Source organism: Antedon mediterranea, chromosome 2, assembly GCF_964355755.1.
Source record: "Antedon mediterranea chromosome 2, ecAntMedi1.1, whole genome shotgun sequence".
NCBI lineage: Eukaryota > Metazoa > Echinodermata > Crinoidea > Comatulida > Antedonidae > Antedon > Antedon mediterranea.
In genome coordinates, this window is record NC_092671.1 from 5589267 (window position 1) to 5613201 (window position 23935).

The window sequence follows — 23935 nt, forward strand, 5'->3', positions numbered from 1 at the left end:
ACATGCGCAGAACCCATTAGTCGACTCTGCGCATGTTTATTATGCTATAGTAACCATTTATGTCAAAAGTAAATATGTTTTGTCAAAAAATGAACAGGTCGAAATTCAATAATATTGCCATATATACGCATATATTGCGTTAACATAATTTTATAGTCATAGTAACCAGTTGAGGTATCTTGCGCAGAACACATTGTGTGCATCTGTGCATGCCAAATTATGATATAATAACCTGTTATGTCATAAAATAAAGGGTCGAAATTAGATTTGAACTCGTTTCATTAAAAATTTATGACCAATCATTAAAAATCATAAAATTATTTCACACACAACTTCAAATAAAATATTCTTTTTACAACTTTTAGAGAAACGCTGCGGACAAAAATGGCAGAAAGAAAAAAAAATCCTGACAATCACAAAAATAACCTGAACAAGTTTTTCTTTTTAATAATTACAGTAATAATATTGGACACACAAAGGATCTATATACACACTACGTTACACTGTACTAGATTACATTAGCAAAATGGACAATTTTATATACAGCTTAGTTTCAAAATGTTTTAATAAACGGTCCATATATGTTGAGAACACGAAATATTGTTGGCATAAATGAATCTTAATTATGGTGAATATTAATAATCTTATGATGTATTTATTTATTATTACTGTATTTCCCATTTATATGTACTGTAATTTATATCATGATTCTAATTGCTAATTACAATTGCTAAGAAATTGAACTTCAGTGGATTCATATAACTTGAACTAATTAACGGCTAAATCAATATTATATTTATCTAAATCAAAATTATATTATTATATTATTGTTGATAGTGTTTTATCATTTCTATACATGTTTTGCCTGATAACAATTTTAGTTAACTAAATTCTTTTTAATTTAAAATACATGCAATAATCATAAAAAAAAACTGAAAACAAAACAAAACAAGAACGCAACGGACAATAATCTTCTCCAACCTGAATTGTAACTTGTGTACCTTGTATACAAACTGGACCTTCTCTAGTATGCAACACAGCTAAATTTTAAATTTTCTGTAAAGAAACAAACGGGTTGAATAAATTAGTATAAAGCTAATGATAAAGCCAGAGTAGAACAGTTTATGCTATTCTTAAGCTCTGTCTACACTATCAAACTAGTTTGACAAAAAAAGTGATGTGCCCAAATATGGTAGTGATATTCCCAAATATGGTAGTGATGACATCATATTGTCCATATATGGGTACATCACATTTTTTTGGTCACATAAAGTTTTAGACAAAAATCTAGAATACATTTTTGGGTGCTGCAATTAACCATGGCTTAAATGTCAAAGTTTTGTTTTAAAACTATACGCATTGTTTCTTTGTGCACGTATGTGGTTTACTTACTTTTGTGGTACAATGTGTGTAAGTGCTGGGCTTCCTTCGCCTGCAATACCCTGAATGCCAACAGCACACTAAAAAAACATTACAAACATTATTTATAACAATAAATGTTGACTTGGTCAGATGTTTGTCGTACTCTGACGCAATTGTACTTTATGCTTAAGTAAATAATGAGAATAAATAGTTTCGAAAATAAAAGAAATTCTCAGGTGGGACTCAAACCCACAACCTTCAGGTCACCATATCTATAAACAACCAAGCTTGCGCTGATGGCTAGCGCTGAAGCACCAACAGGATTATAATTCAATTAGTAGCATAACTTCAGTAGGTTAGACATTTCTCTAATTAACTTCGCTTATGAACACAAATTCATTTGGTACTTATAGTTTCCAAAATGTAAGTGAAAATAAATGCTTTTTATGCAGAATTTCATCTTACTCTAGTTTCAACGTCTGTCCATTCACCACTGTTCTCTTCGTCTGAAGCACGTCGTTTGCGTTCAACACTCTTGCGTTCTGCACTTAATGGCGTCTCCTGTCGAAGCTTCTCGACATCTGTGAATTGCACTGATTTCCCTCCACCTCTTGTATCAAAAACCTCACCCTATTAAAATATAACAAACAATTTGATTTTGCACTACAGACTGTTTTATAAAGTAGATATTCGATGCTAGGCCTAAATAATATATTACTTACTTTGTCCTACACTACTACACGTACTACTCTTATTTTTTTTATTTCAAACACATCCAACAGCGAATAACTTGCCAATTACAGGATGAATAAACTATTTAATAATTTATCGTGCTTATAAACTAAGTCTCATTTGAGGCTTAGAGAGTGGAGTTGAAAGAGTCGTGAGTTACAACGCTGGCACTAGCTCAGCCCTGAACCCTGGACCTTAGGATTGGAAGGCAGGCATGTTAACCACCAACAAAACCACTACGCTATAAAATTATTTTAAACAAAATATGATTTGGGATTTGTATCTTCCAATGACATTTGTTATTATTGAATTTTACCTTGAATAGTTTGGTTTCAATCTCGCCTTGTGAGTTTTCTTCTTGATGTGTCAACATATAGTTGGATGCCTTCACATCTTTCATTTCTTTTGCATTCTTTATAGTTTTCTTCTTCTTGATGCCTGATGGCTGCATTACTGTCTCTAAAACATGAACATTATTTTTATATTAGAAATAAACAAAACCAAACATATGAAATTAGAACATTCTTGTTTATCTATAATTAATAATTATTATAGATGTATTGTTCCCCAAAAACATGAAAAATAAATACAGTCAACTCCGCCTAAGTCGAATTCGCGTAAGTCGAAAAATTGCGAAAGTCGAATTTTTAGGAAAGTCCCAATTCTTTCCTATACATTACTGTGTAATTTTTATTTGTAAGTCGAATTTTTCTAAGTCGAAATTCGTCTAAGTCGACGTCTTTTTGCGGTCCGAATACACACATTCTTTAGTGATTTATATCGTATAAGTCGAAGTCACAAATTACGCGGCAACAACGCGCTAAAAAAGCCGATGAAACGTACGTAATTCGATAAACAAACAACAGAGGGGATAATGTGGGACCATATCGGTTCTCTCAAGCAGGTTGTATAGTATAGGCGGCGTCCTACAACTCACGCTAGTGTATGTGTGTATGAGTTGTTTCAGATCGAGTTGAGAACTTGAGCGGCGTTTTGTGGGTACCTATTTTGTGCTAAACAATGGATACCGATTTCGAATAAAAACCGAAATGTATTTATCATTGCTGCCGATAAAGAGGCTTAGCATTTATTAGGCCCAGCTAGCTAGCTAAGCAAACTCAATTCAAGAAGGCTCATCGCGTGGTGGGCCGCGATCGCGACAGGGCAGGATCCACTAGGCCTAGCCATAGCGCGGCTAGCGAGTGAGCCTAGGCCTAGCATTTTTTTGGCAAATCTGTAAGTCGAAGTTCACGTAACTCGAATTTTTATACCGGTCCCATTAGATTCGACTTAGGCGGAGTCGACTGTATTAATAAAAATCAGACTTTTGTAGTTTTTAAAAAGTTAATCACAGAAAAATAAATTGTTTCACTTATAAAATGATAAAGTAAATGGGTAAATTACAGTTTTTTAGATAAAAATTTTTTTTTTCCGATCCAATTTTTGGTTTAAAACAAATTATTTTTTCAAGGGGACAATACATCTTTAACTACAGAGCAAAATACAGAGTAACAAAATAAATATACAACCAATAAAGAAAGTTTTCAATGATTAAAATTTGTTTGTTTTATCTGCAGGATTTTAAAACTTAACTAGTATTATATTATTATATTAATAATTTACCAACCTGTGCCAATAGTGGTGGCAGGCTTATGATCAATCCACACACTACCAGATGCTGAACGTGACCGTCTGTGTCTTAGTTTAACTGGGGGTGGATTGCGTTTAGGAGGTGGCGACTTTGATCTGTTATGTATGACTGCTGCCCTCCTCTCCTTTACTCGGTTTGACGCTGCCTCTCTAGCGCATACAATCTCCTTTAGTTGTCTTAGTTTCTCGTCTTTAACCCATATTTTGTTTTGCATTTCCAATTGCTTTGCTTTTACTCGTTTTTCCTGTGGTTCAAAGAAATTATGAATGTAACATAATAAGGATTTTGATAAATTGCATACTAGCCACCCAATAGCATAAAATATAAACACACAATAATTAGGCCATTCATAGCCAGGTCTGTGGACATTTATAGCAGCAACAACAACAGGCATCCAACAAGAACAATAAATGTATATGGTAACACATTGACCTTGCTTATAAAGCTGTCTACACTATCAAACTTTATGTGACAAAAAAATGTGATGTGCCAATATAAGAACATGATGATGTCATATCACTACCATATTTGGTCATATCACTACCATATTTGGGCACATCACACTTTTGTAGACAGAGCTTAAGACAATCTATTGTATCTTCTACTTCCTAAGTACTTACACATTCTCTGGCCCACTTTTCTTTCTCACTGGTCGCAACTCCTTTCAGTGCTTGGCGTAACTTGTCTTTTTCTTGCTTCTCACGGTTTATTAATTTCAGTTTCTCATCAAGCTACAAAATATAAACATAATTGTTTTTCTATTTTTCTTGTTGAGCTTCAAAAAACAGTTATATTGCATTTGTTGAAAATTAGGAGTTGTGTTTGAAATAAGGAATAACATTGATGTTGCAACAAATTGCTGCACATATTTCTAATCCTAATTAACATAAATATTCATTGTTGAGACCTAATTTTAAAGATTAGAAAGGTTTGGTAAGGCAAATACATAAAACTTCTTTTAAAAATTCCATATAAACATACTTCAGATTGGAGACCCCTCCTGTCTTCCTCGTAAAGCTGATGTGTACGGTGTAACATTCCATTTTGTGCATTTTTCTCTTTCAATCTATTTTGAAATTTGACTAACTCTTTGTTCTGTGACTCGTTTTGACTTTGAAGCTGTGAATTTTTGTCTCGTAGTGTTTGACACTCGCTTTCCAAATCCAACAGCTGTGTTCGGAAGTTGCCCACTGAAATTGTAAAAACAAATCATTAGTAGGGGCAACAAAAATATGTAGGAAAAATAGAAGAAATTTGTGGTCACTTCATCCACACAAAATGATGTAATTAATAAAACTAAATATAATCAATCAATATGCAAATTAGATTTTTATTATGATTGTTGTGCTTGCTTTTTTTGTGTATATAACCACAACCATAATAAATTTCCCCGGAGGGTGGGATAATAAAGTTTTATTGAATTGAATATTAAAAATAGGGTATAGTGTTCTTGGTCTTTGCTTAAGCTCTGTCTACACTATCAAACTTGATGTGACAAAAACATGTGATGTGCCGATATATGGACATGATGATGTCATATCACTACCATATATGGCTACATCACACCTTTTTTGTCAAACTACTTTGATAGTGTAGACAGAACTTAATACTCACTTAAGCTACCCCAATTTTGATTTTCAATAACAGAAGAATGTAATAGAACTTGACTTACTTAATCTTGATAATTCCTTGTTTAATGTGTTTCTTCGTTTTTCTCTCTCCATGAGGAACTCAATTAACCTCTGAATGGAATTATCATTTGGATCATTGATCTATAGAAACAATTGGAAAAGAAATAATATTAAAAATAGAATCTCTTACTAAATTATAACAAATATAGTCCAATGCTAAATCTACTTATTCTATTTATTTCATATGCATCCAACAGCGAGGCTTAGGGAGTGCAATTGAATGAGTCGTGAGTTACAACCTTGGCACTAGGTTACGATTGAACCCTTGACCTTGGGATTGGAAGGCAAGCATGTTAACCACCAAGGTACAGGTCCACTAAATCAAAAGCAGTAATATAGTAAGTAGTAGAGTAATATAGGCTTATTGTAAAATAATCAACAATTAACTTACTTCAAAGAATGGATAAGGAGGTCCAAGAGATATCAATAGAGGTGGAACAGCTACATCATCTTCTTCTGAACCTTCTTCAATCATCCGTCTATAGATCTGGTGAGCTACATGATAAATTGATTGTTATTTTCAGTAAGTAAGTGGGAAGTTTTTAATACAGTCAAACTCTCTTAATACCAGACTATCTGAAAACTGGACATTCTGCCAATACCAGACTTTTCTTGAAGTCCAAACAGTCCCAAATTCATTGTTACCATTAAAAACACATTCCCAATACCAGACTTTCCGGAAAATCCGACATATTTGGCCAGCCCACATGTGTTGACTGTATTACTATTTTACAGGTGTACTTAGATATAGAACTTTGCTGTGGTGTTAATTTTTAACGCATTGTTTATTCTCATCATTATTAATTACCTCTTCTTCTGCCAGGAGTCAATCCAATATCAAATTTGATGTCCGTTGCTCTGGCAACTTGTACCTCTTGCGTTGCTTCCGAGAATCTCATGACATGCTGAAAAATAATTTAAACAAATTGAAAACAAACATTCTACCTTTTTTTTTCTTTGAATAATAATTTACTAAGCAGCGTTCTCGATTGTTATTAAGACCCCACTACTGAATGTCTTTGTCAAGCGATATCTGTGTTACAATTTTTTACATTTTTCTGGCTGTTTTACTTTTTTTCGTTTTGATTTAGCTTTTTGCTTATTTTATTTTGTATCTCCACTGAGATCCAGCCACTGATACCCACAGCATTGTCATTGTGTTCGGTGCTTATTTTATTTGTATCTCCATTGATATCCAGCCACTGATACGCACAGCATTGTCATTGTGTTCGGTGCTTATTTTATTTGTATAGCATTGAGATCCAGCCACTGATACCCACAGCATTGTCATTGTGTTCGGTGCTTATTTTATTTGTATCTCTATTGAGATCCAGCCACTGATACGCACAGCATTGTCATTTTTCAGTAATTTGCCTTTTGATTTTACATTTTATTAAATTTAATTCTCTATACTACATATGTATGTAGTTTTTTTTATATAATACAGTGACACGATAAATTTGCTATACTTACGATGGTCTCATCATAGTCAGGAGCTTGTGGGTTAACGCATACAATCATTCTAACTTTACCCTCACCATCAAAGTAGTTCTTAAATAAATGTGTCACTTTGGAATCTCTATAAGGAACAATCTGTAAAACAACACATTTTCACCAAATTAAAAAAAAAATATATATATAATTTTTTTTTGGGAAAAAATATATAATAATAAAATTTGTTATCAGGGCTGCATGTCTGGAAACTCATAAGCTAAAATAGAGTGTAAAAACTGATAAAAAATGTTCATTGGATACCAACAAAAAAAGGCGAGAAATATAAATAATACCTTGCTTGATCCGTTCTTCTGATTCTCGCGTAGCATATCTATACACGTACGCAACGTCATCAGGGACGCGTTGATGTTACCTGCCTCTCGCAGCCTATCTCCAGAATTCTTTGTGCGGTGTGTTCGTTCGCTCCCAGCAAGATCAACTAAAGACAATTGGCTGATGCAAATCTGATTCTTGTCTTGGTAAACCTCTTCACCGATCGGGTCCAACGGTGCCTGTACCAACCGGATGTTGAACACACTGTGCGAACGACTGGATTCGGTGTTGAGCTGTGTGTGGGCTACTCTACGTCTTCTTTGTCCTATAAAACAACAAATGAAAAACTGTTTTAGATGGAAAACTAAAGTGCAGATAAGAGGAAAAGAACAACTACAAAACTTATAGCAGACCAAAACGAGGAGACAGCAGTACCTTTTACAAAAACAGCATATGCTTCATCTGTGGTTTTAACTTCAACTTCAGTACAGCCAGCTACATACATATTGTGATTAGCATCCTCACGGAGGGTTTTAGATGGCATAGACCTAAAAGAGAGAATTATTATATACCAATATTGACACTAGAAGCCTAAACGACTAATATTGTATAATAAAATAATATAAACGTTTTAACAAAATATTTATTATTTGTAACTTGCAAATGAATCAACAAGAAATATGTAACTTTGTTTATATTTCCATATTATTAAAATAAGCTAAAATAACAAAAATTAGTAACAATTTTTAAACAAACAATAAAACCAGAAGAATAATGAAAGGATAGTTAAACAGATGCTTGTGGTAACACCAATTATATTAGTATAAAACGAAATATGTCAAGGTACTTTGACTGGAGGATAACTAACTAAAGTAAATATAAATGTGTGTAACAATATGCTATATTTCTTCAAATATTTCAATCAACTTATTAAAATGAATAAAAGCAAATTGTATTATCATGCAATGAATGATAAAATTGTATTAAATGGATGTTAAATATTTTCTAATATAATTGTTTAAATTTAATTTAAAATATAAAAAAAAAGCTTAAGGAATAACTAAGGCACCGCATGCATAACGGTACATACATGACATTTGATGGAAGTCCATACAAAAATCTGAATAAAGAACAAACATACAGTATTAAAACAATCTACTGAAACTATAGAATATACGCTATGTAATGGTGACAGCTTACCATACTAAAAGCTTATAATTATTAAGATGTTGACACTTGAAATGTAACGTTTATGTAAATAACTAACTACTGTAACTTAAACAAAATCTTCATTTGAGCTACCAAACAGTCTTAACATTATCATCACTCGTAACTATTTAGTGCAGATTACTAAATAGGTAAAAAAATATGCTGCTTTTACTTTGGGGTCATGATGGGGTCAACCGGAAGTTCCTCAAGCAAATCGTAGATGTAATTGTTGTAGATTTCAATGTATGATACAAACACAGTGTAGTTGTTATCGTCATCAACGTTGCTTATACTGGTTGTGTCAGGAATTCTGACAACATTTGCCAAATCATTTTTCCTACTATATTAATACAAAAAAGAAAACGTAATTTAATATTTGTTTGTTATTTCATTAAAATTTTAATTTTTATCAATGAATGAACTGCATAAAGTTAAAATTGTCTTATTCAAGTGAATTAATAGAGCTGCAAAAAGAAATGTTTTGGAAGTTTCAGTTCATTAACAGTTATATGTAAAGATTCTGAATTTTGATCAATTTGTTACCTGCTCTTGGGTGTTGCAGGTGCAGCAGGATTTCTCAATGGTGTCAAAAGGTCACGTTTTTGTCTCTCCATCATTGCATCTGCTTCTGTTTGAACATCCATACCATTGCACAAGTCGGGGCGGAATACCTGACAACAAAAAAACACCAAAGCAGAATAAATTGTAAGATTCTGTTTAAACAAGTTTAAATAATGTACAAATTTAAATTTTCAAAATGTGTCAAAAAAATGATGTAATATTTACATATTTTTTGGCTTGAAGTTCTCCAATGCTGTTGAAGAGGACATCCAGAGCTCTAGGCAGAATACCTCCGTCCCCAGGGGTGCCTTGCATTGTATGGGTCTTCCCTGATCCAGTGATTCCATACATGAACAACAATCCTAATTAAATAACAGGAAGTTAATACAGTAGTTAATTATTTGATAAGGATTTCAAATGAATAAAGAAAATTACGGGGATAATAAAAGTGTTATGAAACGACTTGGAGACAAAATCTCTTAGAAACTTACCATTTCTCCCGTGTATTAAGTCATCTATCAACGGCAATGAAACCCGGTCAAACAGCGCCTTCTGTGAAGTGTTTGTCGGGAATACAAACTTAAATGTATATTGGTTCTAAAAGTAAAATATACAATACAATATAAAACACATTTTTATTAAGTAAATTAACAAGATATATTTTGTATGGGACACTATAGTGAATGATAATTACTGTACCTCCTTTAGGTGACCATTTCGGTAGGCGTGAGAGGTCTCTGGAGGCCTCAATTGAATAGTAGTACTATTCACTACATCAATGCAAATTTCCGCATCACCATCTGGGGGCCTAAGTCTGCAGTAAACCTGTAAAGTGAATAAACATACACAAAAAAAATTAAGATGAATTCTAAACAAAAAAATATGTAACAATTCAAAAATAACATACAAGTTCTTAAAGGCACTATTTCAAATTTTTATTCATCAACGAATCTCATAATTGGCATCTTAGATGTGAAACAAAATAATGTGTATATTATACTACACAGTAACCTTTGCGTGATTAGGTAACAAAAACAAAGTATACATTACTGTGAGTGTGTTTATTTTATAACAATTTTAATTCACTCATACAGAAATCAGTGTGTAGCTTTCCGCTTGTATTGAAATATATCTACGGTACAATGAATATATTAAGCAATTTTATTAAACAATTAATTGTATTTTATCTTCACCCATACATTCAATAATTTTAATTTTCCCATATTTTTATATTCAGTCAAGTATTGTGTAATTTGGGAGTTTTTTTCAACTGTAAATTTAATTGCTAGCATGTTGATATAACAGTGTTTACTTATTTGAATTTTTTTATTTAAACTTGATTGAATCATTTTTTATAAATTCAGTCTATTAAAGACAGTTACTATTATGTAAATGAATTCATTATATTTATATATCAAATGAAGCATGTGACATGACTTGAATGGAAAAAAGAAATGACCCAGTTAAAAGTAGGTTTGTTATTTTATCCTTTATAAATACTTTTTAAAAAGCATCAATTTTGTTTACAGATTAAGTGGAGCATGTAAATAGAATTTGAAGACAAAAATTGACCAGTTAAAAATAAATCAATAAAATGGTCGATTGAATCTTGAGTTTTTTTAATTTGTTTCAAAAAGCTTTTTTAAACTAGGCCTATGCAACTAAAATAATAATTAAAAAAAGATTCATCCTTCAATAAATTAAATTAAAGTTTTTTTTATATAAAAAAATATGATCTTTACAGTACGACACAGTAAATCATAATTTACTACTTAATTTTGAAATCACATCTCTTTCTTCAAAATATTTATTCTTTTTAATACCAATCATTGATTGCTCTCTTTTTTTATTATTCCTAAAACTAATTAGGCCTAGGCCTATAGTAGTAGTGTTATTTTAAAGATTCTACAAACCTCAACCGGATCTTTGTCTTTGTTAACAAGTCGTCTTGGTGGCTTTTTTGGTGTCTTACCACGTCTGCAACAAAAAGGGAAAAACAATTGAATTAATAAATAGGCCTAGCCTAGGCCTAATACTTAATAGGCCTAGAAAAGAAAGGGATTATTATTAGGCCCTAGGCCTAGGGCTTATTTTGTATAAATAATAATATTCATAAGCGTAGCTATGCTATTATTGAATACCATGTAGCCACCGTTAGCTAGGCCTATTAGTAGCTGAATCAAAAATAGCAAACGTAGCCTGCATGGTAAGTATGGCCTGGCCTGGCCTGGCTAGTAAGTAGGTAAACCAGCCAGGCGCGACGCGAAAAAAGGCCAGCGTCGCCAGCTAGCAAGTTTTTTTAGTATCAAAAATTACCATTAAATTATTAACAATTATTTACTATAAAGTGCACTTACGTTGGCTTCATATTTAAGATGGAAGCTGTATAAATCTTACTATATAAAAAATGATTTAGGAACACTTTAGTACCACTAACTACGACTCGGTAAAATGTAAAACTCAATCTGTTGACTTGCGTGTGCTTTTTCAAACTAACCCGCTTGATTTCAGCCAATCAAATTTGAACATTACTTCCGGTAGCAGGATACGAGAGTCTAAAACCAGTTAACGACGGTAGAGAGAGACTATCAATTGTTGTATTTATTGTACAAAATGAGGGCAGCATGTTAAATATTTATTTTGTTGTTTGGCAACCGGACGCTTGATTGAGAACGTAAGTACACTTTTATAAGTTTAAACTAATTAAATTATTGAAAAGCTACAGATTTACGTATTCCGTGTTCTCAAGTGAAAATTAGCTATAAACCTAGGTGCAAATAGACTAGGAGGGAGTCGTGACCGGCCGATTTTTTCTCGCCGGACGTCCCACCACCGGCGGCCCTTTCTTCTGTGTGTGGGACCAGTCATGCATCACTTCTCCCCTCTCTGGACGGTACGCATCTTTGATAAAATTTCAGGCTATATTCATGCTATATTTGAGTGTGTGACGTCCTAGGGCCTAGGTCGAGACGCTATTTAAAATCTCCTTAATTATTTTAAGTATAGTTAGGAAGGAGGGTGCTTTTAGATATAACCAGGGAGTTGTAAACTCCCTGATAAAACGATATAAATTAGGCTCATCTCAAATCTGTTTATTAAATAAAAAAAAATCTTTTACTTTCAACTGATTTTTTAGATTGCAATGGGATGTGGCGGATCCAAACAGCAGACAAACGCTATACCTCCACTAAGTTTAAACAATAAAAAATCTCAAGATGATGTATCACTAAGTGCTAGTAATAAGCAGAAAGTAGGCACAAGAACGGAAGATGAGGAGGATAATAGGAATGTGTGCGAAGAACAGACAATCGTGCAACCTTTTACATCATCAGCTCCTGAAGAAGAAGAGAACGAAATAACTAGGCATAAAGATGTTGATGATGAAGGATATGAAGATACTACAAATCAATTGCCTACATGTGACACCCAATATGAGGATGTTACAGAGGAGGATAATAGGAATGTGTGCGAAGAACAGACAACCGTGCAACCGTTTACATCATCAGCGGATGATGATGATTCAAGAAAAGCAACATCTTTGCAGAAAACAGATATTAAAAATGAAAATAAACTTAGCAGTAAGCCTAATGTAACAGAAGAATCAAATGAAGCAGTAACAAAGGAGAGTGAAGGCATTGTTATTAAAGACATTATAAACAACGTACATTTAGAATGTGCTACAGGTATTAATGGCAAGGAAGATTCAATAAAAAATGTTGAAGAAGTAGTTGTACTGGAAGAAGAGATTGAAAAGATAGAAAAAAATAAAACCATGGAAGAGAAAATAAAAGATAATTCTAGCTTCACAGATGGAACCAGTGAACAGAAGAATCAAACCAGAACTGTTGAATCTGAAAGTAACCATGGGGTGCATGGAAATAATGACTGTATTAAGGAAGACAGATTGTCTGCTGTATCAAATGAGAATGACATTCCTGGTCATACATCTAGAGAGGAATGCCAAGAAAGTGAATCAAGCATTGATATTGTGTCATCTGCAGATAATGTTATTGTTGAAAAGAACAATGTGATATCTACTATCAATGATAATAATGGCAGTACTGGTGAAGTTGGAGATGGTAGTACTGATGAAATTGGTAATGTCACTGGTGAAGTTAATAATGGCAGTCCTGAGGAAGTCGGTGATGTCACTGGTGAAGTTGGTAATGGCAGTACTGAAGAAGTTGGTAATGTCACTGGTGAAGTTGGTGATGGCACTACTGAAGAAGTTGATGATGGCAGTACTGGAAAAGTTGGTGATTGCAGAACTGAAGACTTCAATAACAATGGTGGACTTGTAAAGCAAGTGAAAACTGATATTGGTAAAGTGATTTAGTATTAAGTAAATATCTTTGAAACGTTGTCATTTAAATTATTTAACAGATTTGAAAGCCGCTGTGTGTGACACAAATATAGGTACAGTTTCCTTTCTTTTAATTGACAAAAATTGTTGGGTATTTTTTAGAAAAGACTAAAGAAGACACGAAAGATGACCAACTAAAATTCAACCAATCACTTAGAAGCTATTGTAGGCTTGTGAATCCTGATGCCATGAAAACAGTAGCAACACATGCAGTTACAGAACTTTATCTTGAGAGAGCCCTTCCAGGAATTGGAGATGTATTCACACATATTCTTGCTAACATTGGCCAATTGACAGTGAGTAATTTAAATATTGGGAAAGTCTTCCTTGTGATTTTGTAACTCATTAATTCTTATGTATGCCTCCATAAATGTAACTACTACTGTATACACTCTAGTACATTATTCTTCTTTATTCCCTTGCTGCCAAAATGCTTTTGAAGGAATCATTGCTACATTCAAATATCTGTAATTGAAAACATACACAAATGAATTAATAAATTATTCCAGATTTCTCTTCTTTCAGGTGCTGGATCTGTCAGGCAACCATATAGGACCCCAGGCATTCCATGCTGTAGTCTTGGCGTTGAAAACCAATAAAACATTAAGATCCTTAAATGTCTCAAATAATAAGACAGACACACAGTGTTCGGTAGGCATACAAAATGATGTCTTTACATTTTAAAACTAAGTCTCAATGGTCACAAATAACATTGTAAAGTATACAGTAGACCTAGACATATTATTTGTTTTCTTTATTTATAGGAGAGTCTTGGAATTATGTTGGCAAAGAATGATACCTTAGAAGAATTAGATGTATCTAGTAACCAGCTTGGTAGAGATTTCTTCTCCAGAAGCGTCGGTCTAGCTATGAATACAAATTCAACTTTAAGAGTATTAAGGTGATTAATTATATAAACCTGAGCAATGAAATGTCCACCAGTATACTGCTTGATTCATTACAGACTGAAATATGTCAATCCATTTTTCTACAGATGTGCTAGTTGTGGTTTTGCAGATCTATCCATACTACTCGATAGCTTGTCCGGAAACAGCACAATTTCTGAGTTAGATTTTAGCCATAATCACATTGTCAACGGAACAGAATTGGGAGAGAAGCTAGCAGTATTACTAGCTGTATGTAAACTGTTTTCATTTTGTTAAATTTCTTTAGTCACCATCATCAAATATCATGCCAGTTCATTGCAAGATGAAACCTTCAATCTCTTTCACATATACTTTTTCCGTCTTCTTATTTATGTTCTTAGAAATCTTCAAGCCTAAGTGTTCTGAAAGTCAAAGCTACCAACATAAGTGGCGAGGGAATGCAGAAAGTGCAAAAATCATTAGAAGCAAACACTGTCCTTACAAATCTTCATATTGGTGGTAATCAGGTATCACATTTTTTTTAATAATATAGCAAGTCCCAGTTTAAAGGAATCCTATAGGCAATTGTACAATCTCACCAATAGTACTCTTCTTTTTCTAAGTCATATTCACTCATTTAATAGTCATTTTTAATGTCTTTGTTTAGATGCTGCACTGTAATGCTATGCTTCAATTCTTGATCACTTGTTTTAATCATGTTGGCTTAAAAAACCTCAGTTTGCAAGATACTACTTTTAAAGAAATACATTTGGTATTTGATGGTATGTACAATAAACAATATTCCTTCAATTAATTTTGACAACAATTAAATTAATAAACTATACCTTATTCATAAACTCAAATTCAGTCAGGTTAATTTGGCCCTTTTACACTGACTCCATTTTTTAAAAATTTTTACAGACATAACAGCAAACCAAGATACGGAATCCAATCTAATACAGCTGAATTTATCAAACTGTTGTTTAGTAGACTCAATGTTCCAGACTTTGGTTGGTTTGATGCCAAGTGGCTTAAGTAATTTACACATTTTAAATGTTACCAACAACAATGGATTAACATCAGATCGTGTTAAAGACTTTGCTCAATTAACTTCTGGTAAAGTCGACTTTTATTTAAATGCAGTTTTCTGTGTTCTTCCAAAGTCAGACATTTAGTTATGTTTTTGCTTTATTTTTTGCAGATGGTAGTGGTAAAAGCAATCTGCAAGAACTAATTTATGGCGTGAATGAAGCTGAAAATCTTCCATTCTCTCTGTCCATGTATCAGAACTTATCCAGTTTGGATCTTCGGAAATGTCAGATTGCCACCTCTAACCTTGTGCAAGTTGCATTCTTCATGAATAAGCCAGACGGCATCTCTTCCTTGTGTCTGGATGGACAAAAGCTTTCTGGTACTGATGTGCTTCAGGTTATGTTATCAAATGGTTAGTTCACAAGAAATGCAAAATCCACTTATAAAGTCATGTCTTACAAAATTGTTAACTTTAAGAAAGAAAACTGTTTTAAAATGTTTTGATGCAACATGGTAATCAAGGAGTAATTGCTAAATGGTATAATTATAGTTATAGATAAACCATATAAATATAAAATAAACTCAGTTCGTATCTGTTTATAGGCTCTGATAACAGTTTAGAATCCCTGTCACTGATTGGCTGTGCTTTGAATGATGATGACATGGAACCAATCACATCTGCTCTTAAGTCAGGTCTTGGTTTGAAGTCACTTAAACTATCAGCCAATAGGATTACAGATAACAGCATTGAAGAAATGGTGCAAGCATTTATATTACAAGAGGACTATGCCTTAGAATGCATACATTTAGCAAACAACAAGGTATGTAGTAGTGTGGAGAATTCTGTGATGTATAAGCTGTTGTGATGTCTGCCACTAACAAGTAACTTCATTTTCCAACAGATTTCTTGTGAAGGAGCAATTCAAATATCCAAACTTCTTCTTAGTTGCTCGGCATTACACACACTTATTCTGTCACGTAACCACATTGGTGCTAATGGCCTGAAGACTGTTATTGAAGCTGTAAGGTCTGATTCACGATTAAGACTACTGGATTTGAATGGCCAAGCGCATCCAATAGATGAAGAGGACATGGAAGAAATCCTGACAGTACTGGCACATGCCTTAGGTATCAATCAACAGCTTATTTGAGATGGTGATTTCACCTCATTCTCTGTACTGTATCTCATTATGGCCTATGATACAGGCGTCATATGTGACACTGTATACAGAAATTTCCTATGATACTGGAAGTATTATAGATACAGTGCAGAGAATTTACTAGGTATTTATACTGAGTGCAAAAGAACAAATTAACCAACTTTTTTACTATTTTATTAGGTTATACGGTTGAGAGAAATGAATACGGACAGGTTTCTATGTCATCAAACGGCTTAGTTAGCATCAGTAAAGATCTTACTGTTTTGCTTACTAACCTGGGCAGCATGACTGGTAATGTGGGTCAGGCGGTTGATGGATGCATTATAAAGACTGACTACAGTAAAGATCATTGGCCATACTTAGGTCTGCAAGAAGTACTGACATTAAGTACAGTCTTGAAGGGCCATTCACCAACAGGTAATATACTATTTTTTATACTGTACAGTGGCGTAACGGCTATAAGCACTCACTGGCTAAAGCCAGGGCCCCGGAGCTTATGGGGGCCCCCTGAGCAGTGCCCAGAGGCAAAACGGGTATTAAAATGTGTTGAAAAAGGCTAAGAACGCCTGAGGCCTCCAGCGTTGGAGGGCCACTTAGGGTTCCTAAACCAGGGGCCTCGGGCCTTTGCATTACCACCACTGATACTGTATTTTGAATTTTGTAGTCAATTTGGAAACGAATCCTGGTTGCTGCAGCACATACCTGGTTGCTGCAGCACATATTATATGGAATTCAAGGATAAAGAGTTTTCAATTTTTATTGTTTGCTTTGCTTGTTCACCAAATAAAATGTTTATTTTCTACATCAAAATAAATAAAGTATTGTTTCATATCAGAATCAGTTATAAGAAAAGCTTTCCATTTCAAATTTAGTATATCAATAGAAAGTCTGACTGTAAATAACATTGATATCAATTGAGCATTTAAACATGTAAAAGATTATTGGACTTTGAAAATGTAAATGTTTCTTGATTTGTAGGAAGGGTTCACCTAACAAAAGAAGAATGGAATCTGATTATTGGTGAAGGAAAAGACCCTTGTGTACCCTCATGGCTACAGGTATTATTTTATGTAATGCTGTACAATAAAACAACTGTCCAAATAATGATATTGATTTGTTCAAACTTTTTTTTTGTATGTTTGATTATATTTGTTCTTTCCTGACACAATGAACTTTAAACTTTATTTTAATACTTCTAAATAGTAACAACTTTTTAGACAGGTAAAAATGGCAAGATTACTGATGACACTAATTTAACATATTTTTTAGGTTGATACCCATAGAGATAGAGCTGTGTACTTGGCGGGTCTTCCGGCAAGTGTATCAGCCAATAGGCTTGAAGGAGACCTAGACAGTGAAGCCGATTGTGTTATCAGTGAAGTCTGTATCATGAAGGTAAATAATTCATGTTGTATATTTTTTTTCCAGTGGCCAAACATGCTTCATCAATACCGAATGAAATATTTTGTTTAAACAGCATACTCACCATCTATTTAAATCAACTTCAAGTTGTGTACTTTATATAATCTGTTTATTGTTCTGAAATAATTCTAAATAATTGAGGGAAAAAATGAATATAGAGATACCATAGGGTTACATAAATTTTAGATAACAATTTTGTTTTCTACTATCAGATTTTAAGAATAAGTACGTTTTTGACTAGTAAGTGGCTGGATGTAAAGGTGTATACCCTTGATTTTATAGTAACTAAATATGGTAATCACTGACCTCTGCCTAATTTGAAACACGCTTTCATTATAAATAGATTTCTTCTACTGTTTTTAATAAAAAAATTGTTGTTTTTTTTTTTCTCAGGATCCTATTTTACAAAAACCAAATGGCTTATGCTGGATATTAATGTCAGACACAGACTCAGTTGAGAAAGCAGTCAGACTATATGAATCAGGCCAGGTAATAAGATAATCACACTGTTATAAAGAAACCTTTGTTACATCTTGTCTTTATTAACCTTGTTAAATACATCCATCGGCGATGATAACAACACATAAGCCTGTTTGACTTGTGTGCATCAGCTGAAGTAATAATGTCAGTCTTGTTCGTCTTCTACAAATCCATCATTTTTTTGAATTATTAAAGAGATCTTTCGTCGAGGGAATTGCACATACAAAATTATCTGATTTTTATATGATCTGTTTCATCACACACTGAGCCGACAGAAGGACAATTTTGTATTGTTTCAATTCTAATGCCAAGAAACTTTCATTCACATTTTAAACAAGTAGTATCATGGCTCTCTTGGGAGTTTTTTGATACACCTCTCAAATACGGAATAAGGCACTGTGAAGTCTTGGATTAGTATTCTGTGGGGACGCAGAAAATTGGTGTATCATTGTTATACAGTATGTTTGTAGAGGCTTTCATGGGAATTTAAAATTTAACTTTAGTTTAATTTATTGGATCAAGATGCTAGACCTTGTCTTTTAAAATATCATATTACGTCCGTCCGTAATCTAATTTTAACAAATGTTATTGGTTTCAGTGAACTTGAACAAAAGTGTCTTTATATCCTGTCAGGTGGGGTGCAGTGAGACTACTGCCCTCTATAACAAGCGTGTAATCTTAACTTTTTAGAATCTTCCAATCTTGAGCTCAGGTGAACACAGGGGTGCATGGGATAACTGACAAATTAATGAACTGTTTTATTACTGACGGTTTTATTGTTGTAGTTAGCTTGGATCATGGAGGTATAAATAAGCAATTCCTAAATATGGTAGAAAACGTTTAAGTATAGTAGTTATGGCCACTTAAGGGTCATGTCCAGGCTACTACAACATACCGGTAAATGGATTTTCCACCACAAGTTGACTGAAACCTTTTTGTTTTGTTACTAATCCCTAAATATTTATTATTTTTGAGTTCTTTAATATTTAATTTTTTTTCTGTTTGTGGTAATAGTAAATGTAGTAGTAAACTCTGGCAACTTAAAATTAGAAGTATTAACAATTATAATTATTTTTTCTTCTAGGCTCGTTTATTTAACCAGGCCTATATAATATCTAGACTGGATGTTATCATTACTGATGTGGTGTTAGAAGGGGTAGAAAATAAAGCACAGTGAGTAGATGACTAAAATTCCTTGTCCTGGTACCCACCAAGGTGCTTACCTTGCTTATACCCTCACCTATCTACTTATCTACACCCTTCCCCAAACAATGGCATGCAACCAAGCTAAACAATGCAGGGTGGTGCTCAAATGAAATTCAACACACCCATCTCAATATAACATTATTCACAAAAATAAGCCGATAATTAAAATATTCAACAAAAATGTATTAACCAAATCATAGAGATATCTATAATATCTCTATGTTCACTATAATATCTGTATGACCAAATCTAAGACAGTTAGGCAACGACAACAAAAAAACTAAAACACTAAAAATAGACCTGTAACTAAAATAAAATAAAAAATATTAACGCAAAAAGCAAAATATATTTCTACAGGTGTATAAACAATGTTAGTAAGTCTCTCGATGCTTTTAAAATACTTATTTAAATTTTACAGATGTTTAATTTGAAATATTTAGTACAAATTGAAGGTCATTTATCAATTAGCTTCCTGAATTATATTTAGGGCTCCAGAATGATAAGTAGGCTGGTGAATTTAGTCATTATACTACGCATAACCCTATGCATAATTCCCGACAGAGACCTGTAAGATATCAGAAAGTCTATACTTTACATTAAATGTATAATTCTCAACCTAGAGGTCTGTGGGCGGATGCATCGGTTTTGAAAAGTAGAGTACTAAAGTACAACCAATGTTATGTGATATTGGTTGTTATTGATAAGATTACAACATAATGGTGACTGGTTTAGAGTGATAAAATGATTATTAACCTCTCATTAACCTAAGAAAAAAAAATGGCAACCACATAATCTCTTAAACATCATATTAATTTTTTTTTTTTGTAACCTGATGGTGCTATAGTAATTTAATTATAACTAAGCCAGAACAGACCCATAGTTTACAACAACAAAATAAAGTTTGGATGCTTCGTTTGATTTATGATACCAATGGCCTACCTAAATGTTATACTGTATTTAGTCAAAACAATTATGAATGCTGTGACCCCAATTGATATCACCTCATTGGTGTAAGGTGTTCCCCAGTTCCCAATCCAAATTCCATGTTACTTTTATAATAATGCGTTATTTTTTAGTATAGCTACAAATATTAATGATTAATGTTTACTTTTACGTGCAAGTTGTATTGCACTATGTAATGTAATTCCAAGTATTATAAAGCAAAACAAGCCAATGGAATTTCCTTACCAATTTATGATGACTGCATAATCAATAATTTTGTAATGTGTGATTTATTGCTGTTAGCTTCTTGCTACTTTCTTGCTATTTTGCGACACCAGCCATTAAGACTAAGAGCAAACTATTTTTGGCATTCGCATTACGAGTCAAGTCCACATACCTTGTGGGATGAAAATGTTTGCATACCTACTGTATAATACTGCATTACATTAATTACTATTGCAGTAAAACCCTATAGCAAAATGTCCCAGGGTAGACACTCTTAATAAAGGTAAAGGTATTATATTTGTCCTCAAGTGTGCAGAAGGTGTTGCCTTAATGGGTTCTATTGTAATCTATATTATTGGATACATACTTGTATATCACTCCTTTTATAATTGTTTTGTCTTCTTTGTTATGTATATGGCAGAAATTGAATTTATAAAAATTTTCATTTTATTTATTAAAAAATTATTGATACCTTGCGTTCTATTGCTCTGTGAATATTAATTATTATTTTTTTATAGGGAAGAGATGGAGCGACGAGCGAAACAACGAGTTGCTGAGAATGAGGAGCATCGTGCTCTTCTTGAGACAAGTTTTGTGGCATCAAAAGCAAGACATGAATATGCTGCTGCTAACCCAGCCTACGCTGATGGCAGGGTATGGTAGTGGATGAAATCACTACAACATAGGAATTAATTAATCCGCTGCTTCCATCTTTATCAATGTCAAAAGTGGGAAATTATTCAAAAAACTATGTTCCGATTTATGGCCGTGGAGTACAATATTTACAGCGCACACAACTGAGTTTGGTTTTCCGAAGAATACACGAAGTATTGAAAAGTATACAAAAAGCTGAACGTGTAATAGTACCATTAAATATCCATTTTAATTGTTAAGTAGAACATATACTGAAATGCATGTGATACACTCAGGTAATATACTGATATACAAAAACATATGGAATCTGTAAACGTTTTTGTAAAACAGTGTGAATTTATATTGTAATTTTTAAATCCCTATTTCAAAAGCCAGATTTATATAATAACATACATGTGTGAATTAAGCGCCTTGTTTATAGACATTGCTATCTATATTTCTAAAGAGTTATTTATTATTAGACTATCTTTGTAAATATTTTTTCTCAGAAAGATATATATTATATTTTACTTTCATTTTGTGATATTTGGTGCTTCGATGTGCAAATAAATACTGGTGCTGTGTCTTTGTCTCTGAACAAATTAAATAAGTTAATGCTGGGTAATTTAATTTTGCTTTGTATCATGCGACTGTTTTTTGTCCGTCTGTCATAGCTCTATTGTTTTAAATTGGCCGAATGCCCTAACTATACTAACAGCATATTGGTTGTGAATATGTATTGAGGAAATAGACTAATTAATTGCAAATATTGTAATGCATTAATTAAAAGAGGATGCTTTTACAAATATTAATGTAATGTAGTGTCTCTATTGTAATTAAGTTTCTCGGCTCAATACATATTTAGTAAATAATACTGACGCTGTGTATGTAACTTGTTTAATATATTTTCGAAGAAAATGAAATATGGTCAATCATTTTATTGTGATTTGTCTCGTTTCCTATTTGTTCTTTTACGTCTGTCACGAACCTAGTTTAAAGTTTAAATTGCTACCTTGCCTATAGCTCTGTCTACACTATCAAACTTATGTGACAAAAATATGCCTATATATGGACACGATGACGTCATATCACTACCATATTTGGACACAACACAGTTTCACTTATGCTAATAACACTGTTGACTTCTAGGCAGTAAATGAACTTATTCCTAAATTTACTTGTAGAACAACTAATTAATCAGATTAAACACCTTTATGCAAGTACAAAATAGATACGTGACAATATTATTGACATTTGTAATATTGAGATCTCATTGACAACTAATTGCATAACGAGTGGTTCTATGGTGTAATGGTTAGCACTCTGGACTTTGAATCCAGCGATCCGAGTTCAAGTCTCGGTAGAACCTCATTTATTTTGTACGAATATTATAATAATTTTTTGGAAACTTCACTTTTACAACAGGGACACTCTTTGAAGACAAAGGTGCGTTCAACTTAAAATGAAACAAAATAAATGCCAAAAAAAACAAACAGCTGATACTCAAATGAGCTATGGACAAAATAAGTAGGCCTACTGATACTACTACAACCTATTCCATAATTGAGTCACGTGACTGATTTCTGAAGACGAGTAGGCCTCTATACTCAATGGAAGCAGATTACAATTCATTTAATAGTATTGATCATTCTTATTGATATCCAACAGACACAATTTCAAAGAACACATCGCGTCTGACATACTGACACCCTCCGTCTCCTGTTCCATCATCTTCAAAACAACAAAAATACAAAATGACAAAATGTTCCCAAAACTTGTCTGTCAAATTGGTTCAAATTTAATCCAATATTCATCAGATTGCAAATGTAATTCTGTTGGGAAAACGAATTAGTGTATTCCAGGCCAGTGTTGAGTTTAAGTCATATTTTGGAAAGATTTCAAGTTTGTTGGTTCCTACATTTCTTATCTTTTTTTTTATCTTGTTATAGGCTCATCAAACTTATCATCTTATCCGTTTAAATTTAGTAGTTTTGTGAATAATACAACCATGGTTTATGTGCCCTGTAAATGACAACACAAACGATAGATAGGTCCTTCTCTTCTAAGACTTTAAAATCTCGGGTAGAAGAATCCTGCCTCCGTCCACAGGCAAAGTGGCCCTAATGGTGGTTTCAAGAAATCCGCCTCTACTATACAATAAATTTTGCGCGAACTAAACGATTAAAATACCATCATAAAAGTGTAGGAATGGATATCATCAAAATGTTAACTGGGATTATGACTATTAATTCTTAAGCCCTAAACAACAAAAAACATTAATCCGCCCATTTTTTGCAAACAAAAAGGCACACAATAAGCAGAATCAAGCTATAAAGAATACACAAAGGATTGACAACATTACGGACGCAGCGGATTTGTCAATTTGACATGTGTCAAATTGGTGTGTTAAAGATCTCCTTGACAGACTAGACACGTAACAGCCGGTTCTATGGTGTAATGGTTAGCACTCTGGACTTTGAATCCAGCGATCCGAGTTCAAGTCTCGGTAGAACCTCACTTTTTTGCATGAATACAACCTCGGCCGATTGTGAAATTTTAATTATTACTAATGGATGTTGTGTAATGTAAGTTTTAATTTAAATATGTAGGCCTATCAAAAGAAAATATTATTG

General features: G+C 33.1%; 2 protein-coding genes and 2 non-coding genes across 5 annotated transcripts; 3 read left to right on the top strand and 1 right to left on the bottom strand.

Moving 5' to 3' along the window:
* Positions 1 to 14: 14 nt before the first annotated feature.
* On the bottom strand, positions 15 to 11433 carry LOC140040159 (kinesin-like protein KIF23). Of its 2 annotated transcripts, XM_072085872.1 has the most exons (21): positions 11331 to 11433; positions 10887 to 10950; positions 9673 to 9798; positions 9465 to 9570; positions 9199 to 9335; positions 8956 to 9083; positions 8585 to 8752; positions 8294 to 8323; positions 7639 to 7751; positions 7224 to 7528; positions 6910 to 7029; positions 6245 to 6341; positions 5828 to 5931; positions 5418 to 5517; positions 4727 to 4935; positions 4366 to 4476; positions 3722 to 3989; positions 2411 to 2553; positions 1828 to 1992; positions 1393 to 1460; positions 15 to 1056 (listed from the first exon to the last, which is right to left on the bottom strand). In XM_072085872.1, exons 1-21 carry the CDS (start codon positions 11339 to 11341, stop codon positions 1041 to 1043), a joined length of 2589 nt encoding a protein of 862 aa, XP_071941973.1. In that variant the 5' UTR covers positions 11342 to 11433; the 3' UTR covers positions 15 to 1040. The 2 variants fall into 2 exon arrangements, with proteins under 2 accessions (XP_071941973.1, XP_071941974.1); XM_072085873.1 differs by lacking the exon at positions 8294 to 8323.
* A 398-nt stretch (positions 11434 to 11831) lies between these two features.
* LOC140039209 (uncharacterized) lies at positions 11832 to 22171 on the top strand. Its single transcript, XM_072084807.1, has 18 exons — positions 11832 to 11866; positions 12110 to 13295; positions 13439 to 13632; positions 13862 to 13987; positions 14101 to 14237; positions 14331 to 14472; positions 14604 to 14729; positions 14870 to 14984; positions 15124 to 15318; positions 15404 to 15646; positions 15838 to 16055; positions 16137 to 16362; positions 16575 to 16811; positions 17373 to 17452; positions 17664 to 17789; positions 18210 to 18305; positions 19381 to 19469; positions 21188 to 22171. The coding sequence occupies exons 1-18, from the start codon at positions 11840 to 11842 to the stop codon at positions 21330 to 21332; spliced, it is 3708 nt and encodes a 1235-aa protein (XP_071940908.1). The 5' UTR covers positions 11832 to 11839; the 3' UTR covers positions 21333 to 22171.
* A 428-nt stretch (positions 22172 to 22599) lies between these two features.
* On the top strand, positions 22600 to 22671 carry Trnaq-uug (transfer RNA glutamine (anticodon UUG)). The gene has a single exon. It is a non-coding gene; the product is annotated as a tRNA-Gln (tRNA).
* Positions 22672 to 23745: 1074 nt separating this feature from the next.
* Trnaq-uug (transfer RNA glutamine (anticodon UUG)) lies at positions 23746 to 23817 on the top strand. Its single transcript has one exon. It is a non-coding gene; the product is annotated as a tRNA-Gln (tRNA).
* Positions 23818 to 23935: the final 118 nt, after the last annotated feature.

Excerpts from the sequence above, each read along its gene's own strand:
- LOC140040159 (XM_072085872.1), bottom strand. Across the intron at positions 9,336-9,464 it reads CTTAATACACGGGAGAAATG|GATTGTTGTTCATGTATGGA; the intron begins GTAAGTTTCTAA and ends TTATTTAATTAG. Across the intron at positions 1,993-2,410 it reads TTGAAACCAAACTATTCAAG|GGTGAGGTTTTTGATACAAG; the intron begins GTAAAATTCAAT and ends ATATTTTAATAG.
- LOC140039209 (XM_072084807.1), top strand. The coding sequence starts at position 11,840 with ATGCATCACTTCTCCCCTCTCTGGACG. Across the intron at positions 16,363-16,574 it reads AGTACTGGCACATGCCTTAG|GTTATACGGTTGAGAGAAAT; the intron begins GTATCAATCAAC and ends CTATTTTATTAG. Across the intron at positions 16,812-17,372 it reads GAAGGGCCATTCACCAACAG|GAAGGGTTCACCTAACAAAA; the intron begins GTAATATACTAT and ends CTTGATTTGTAG.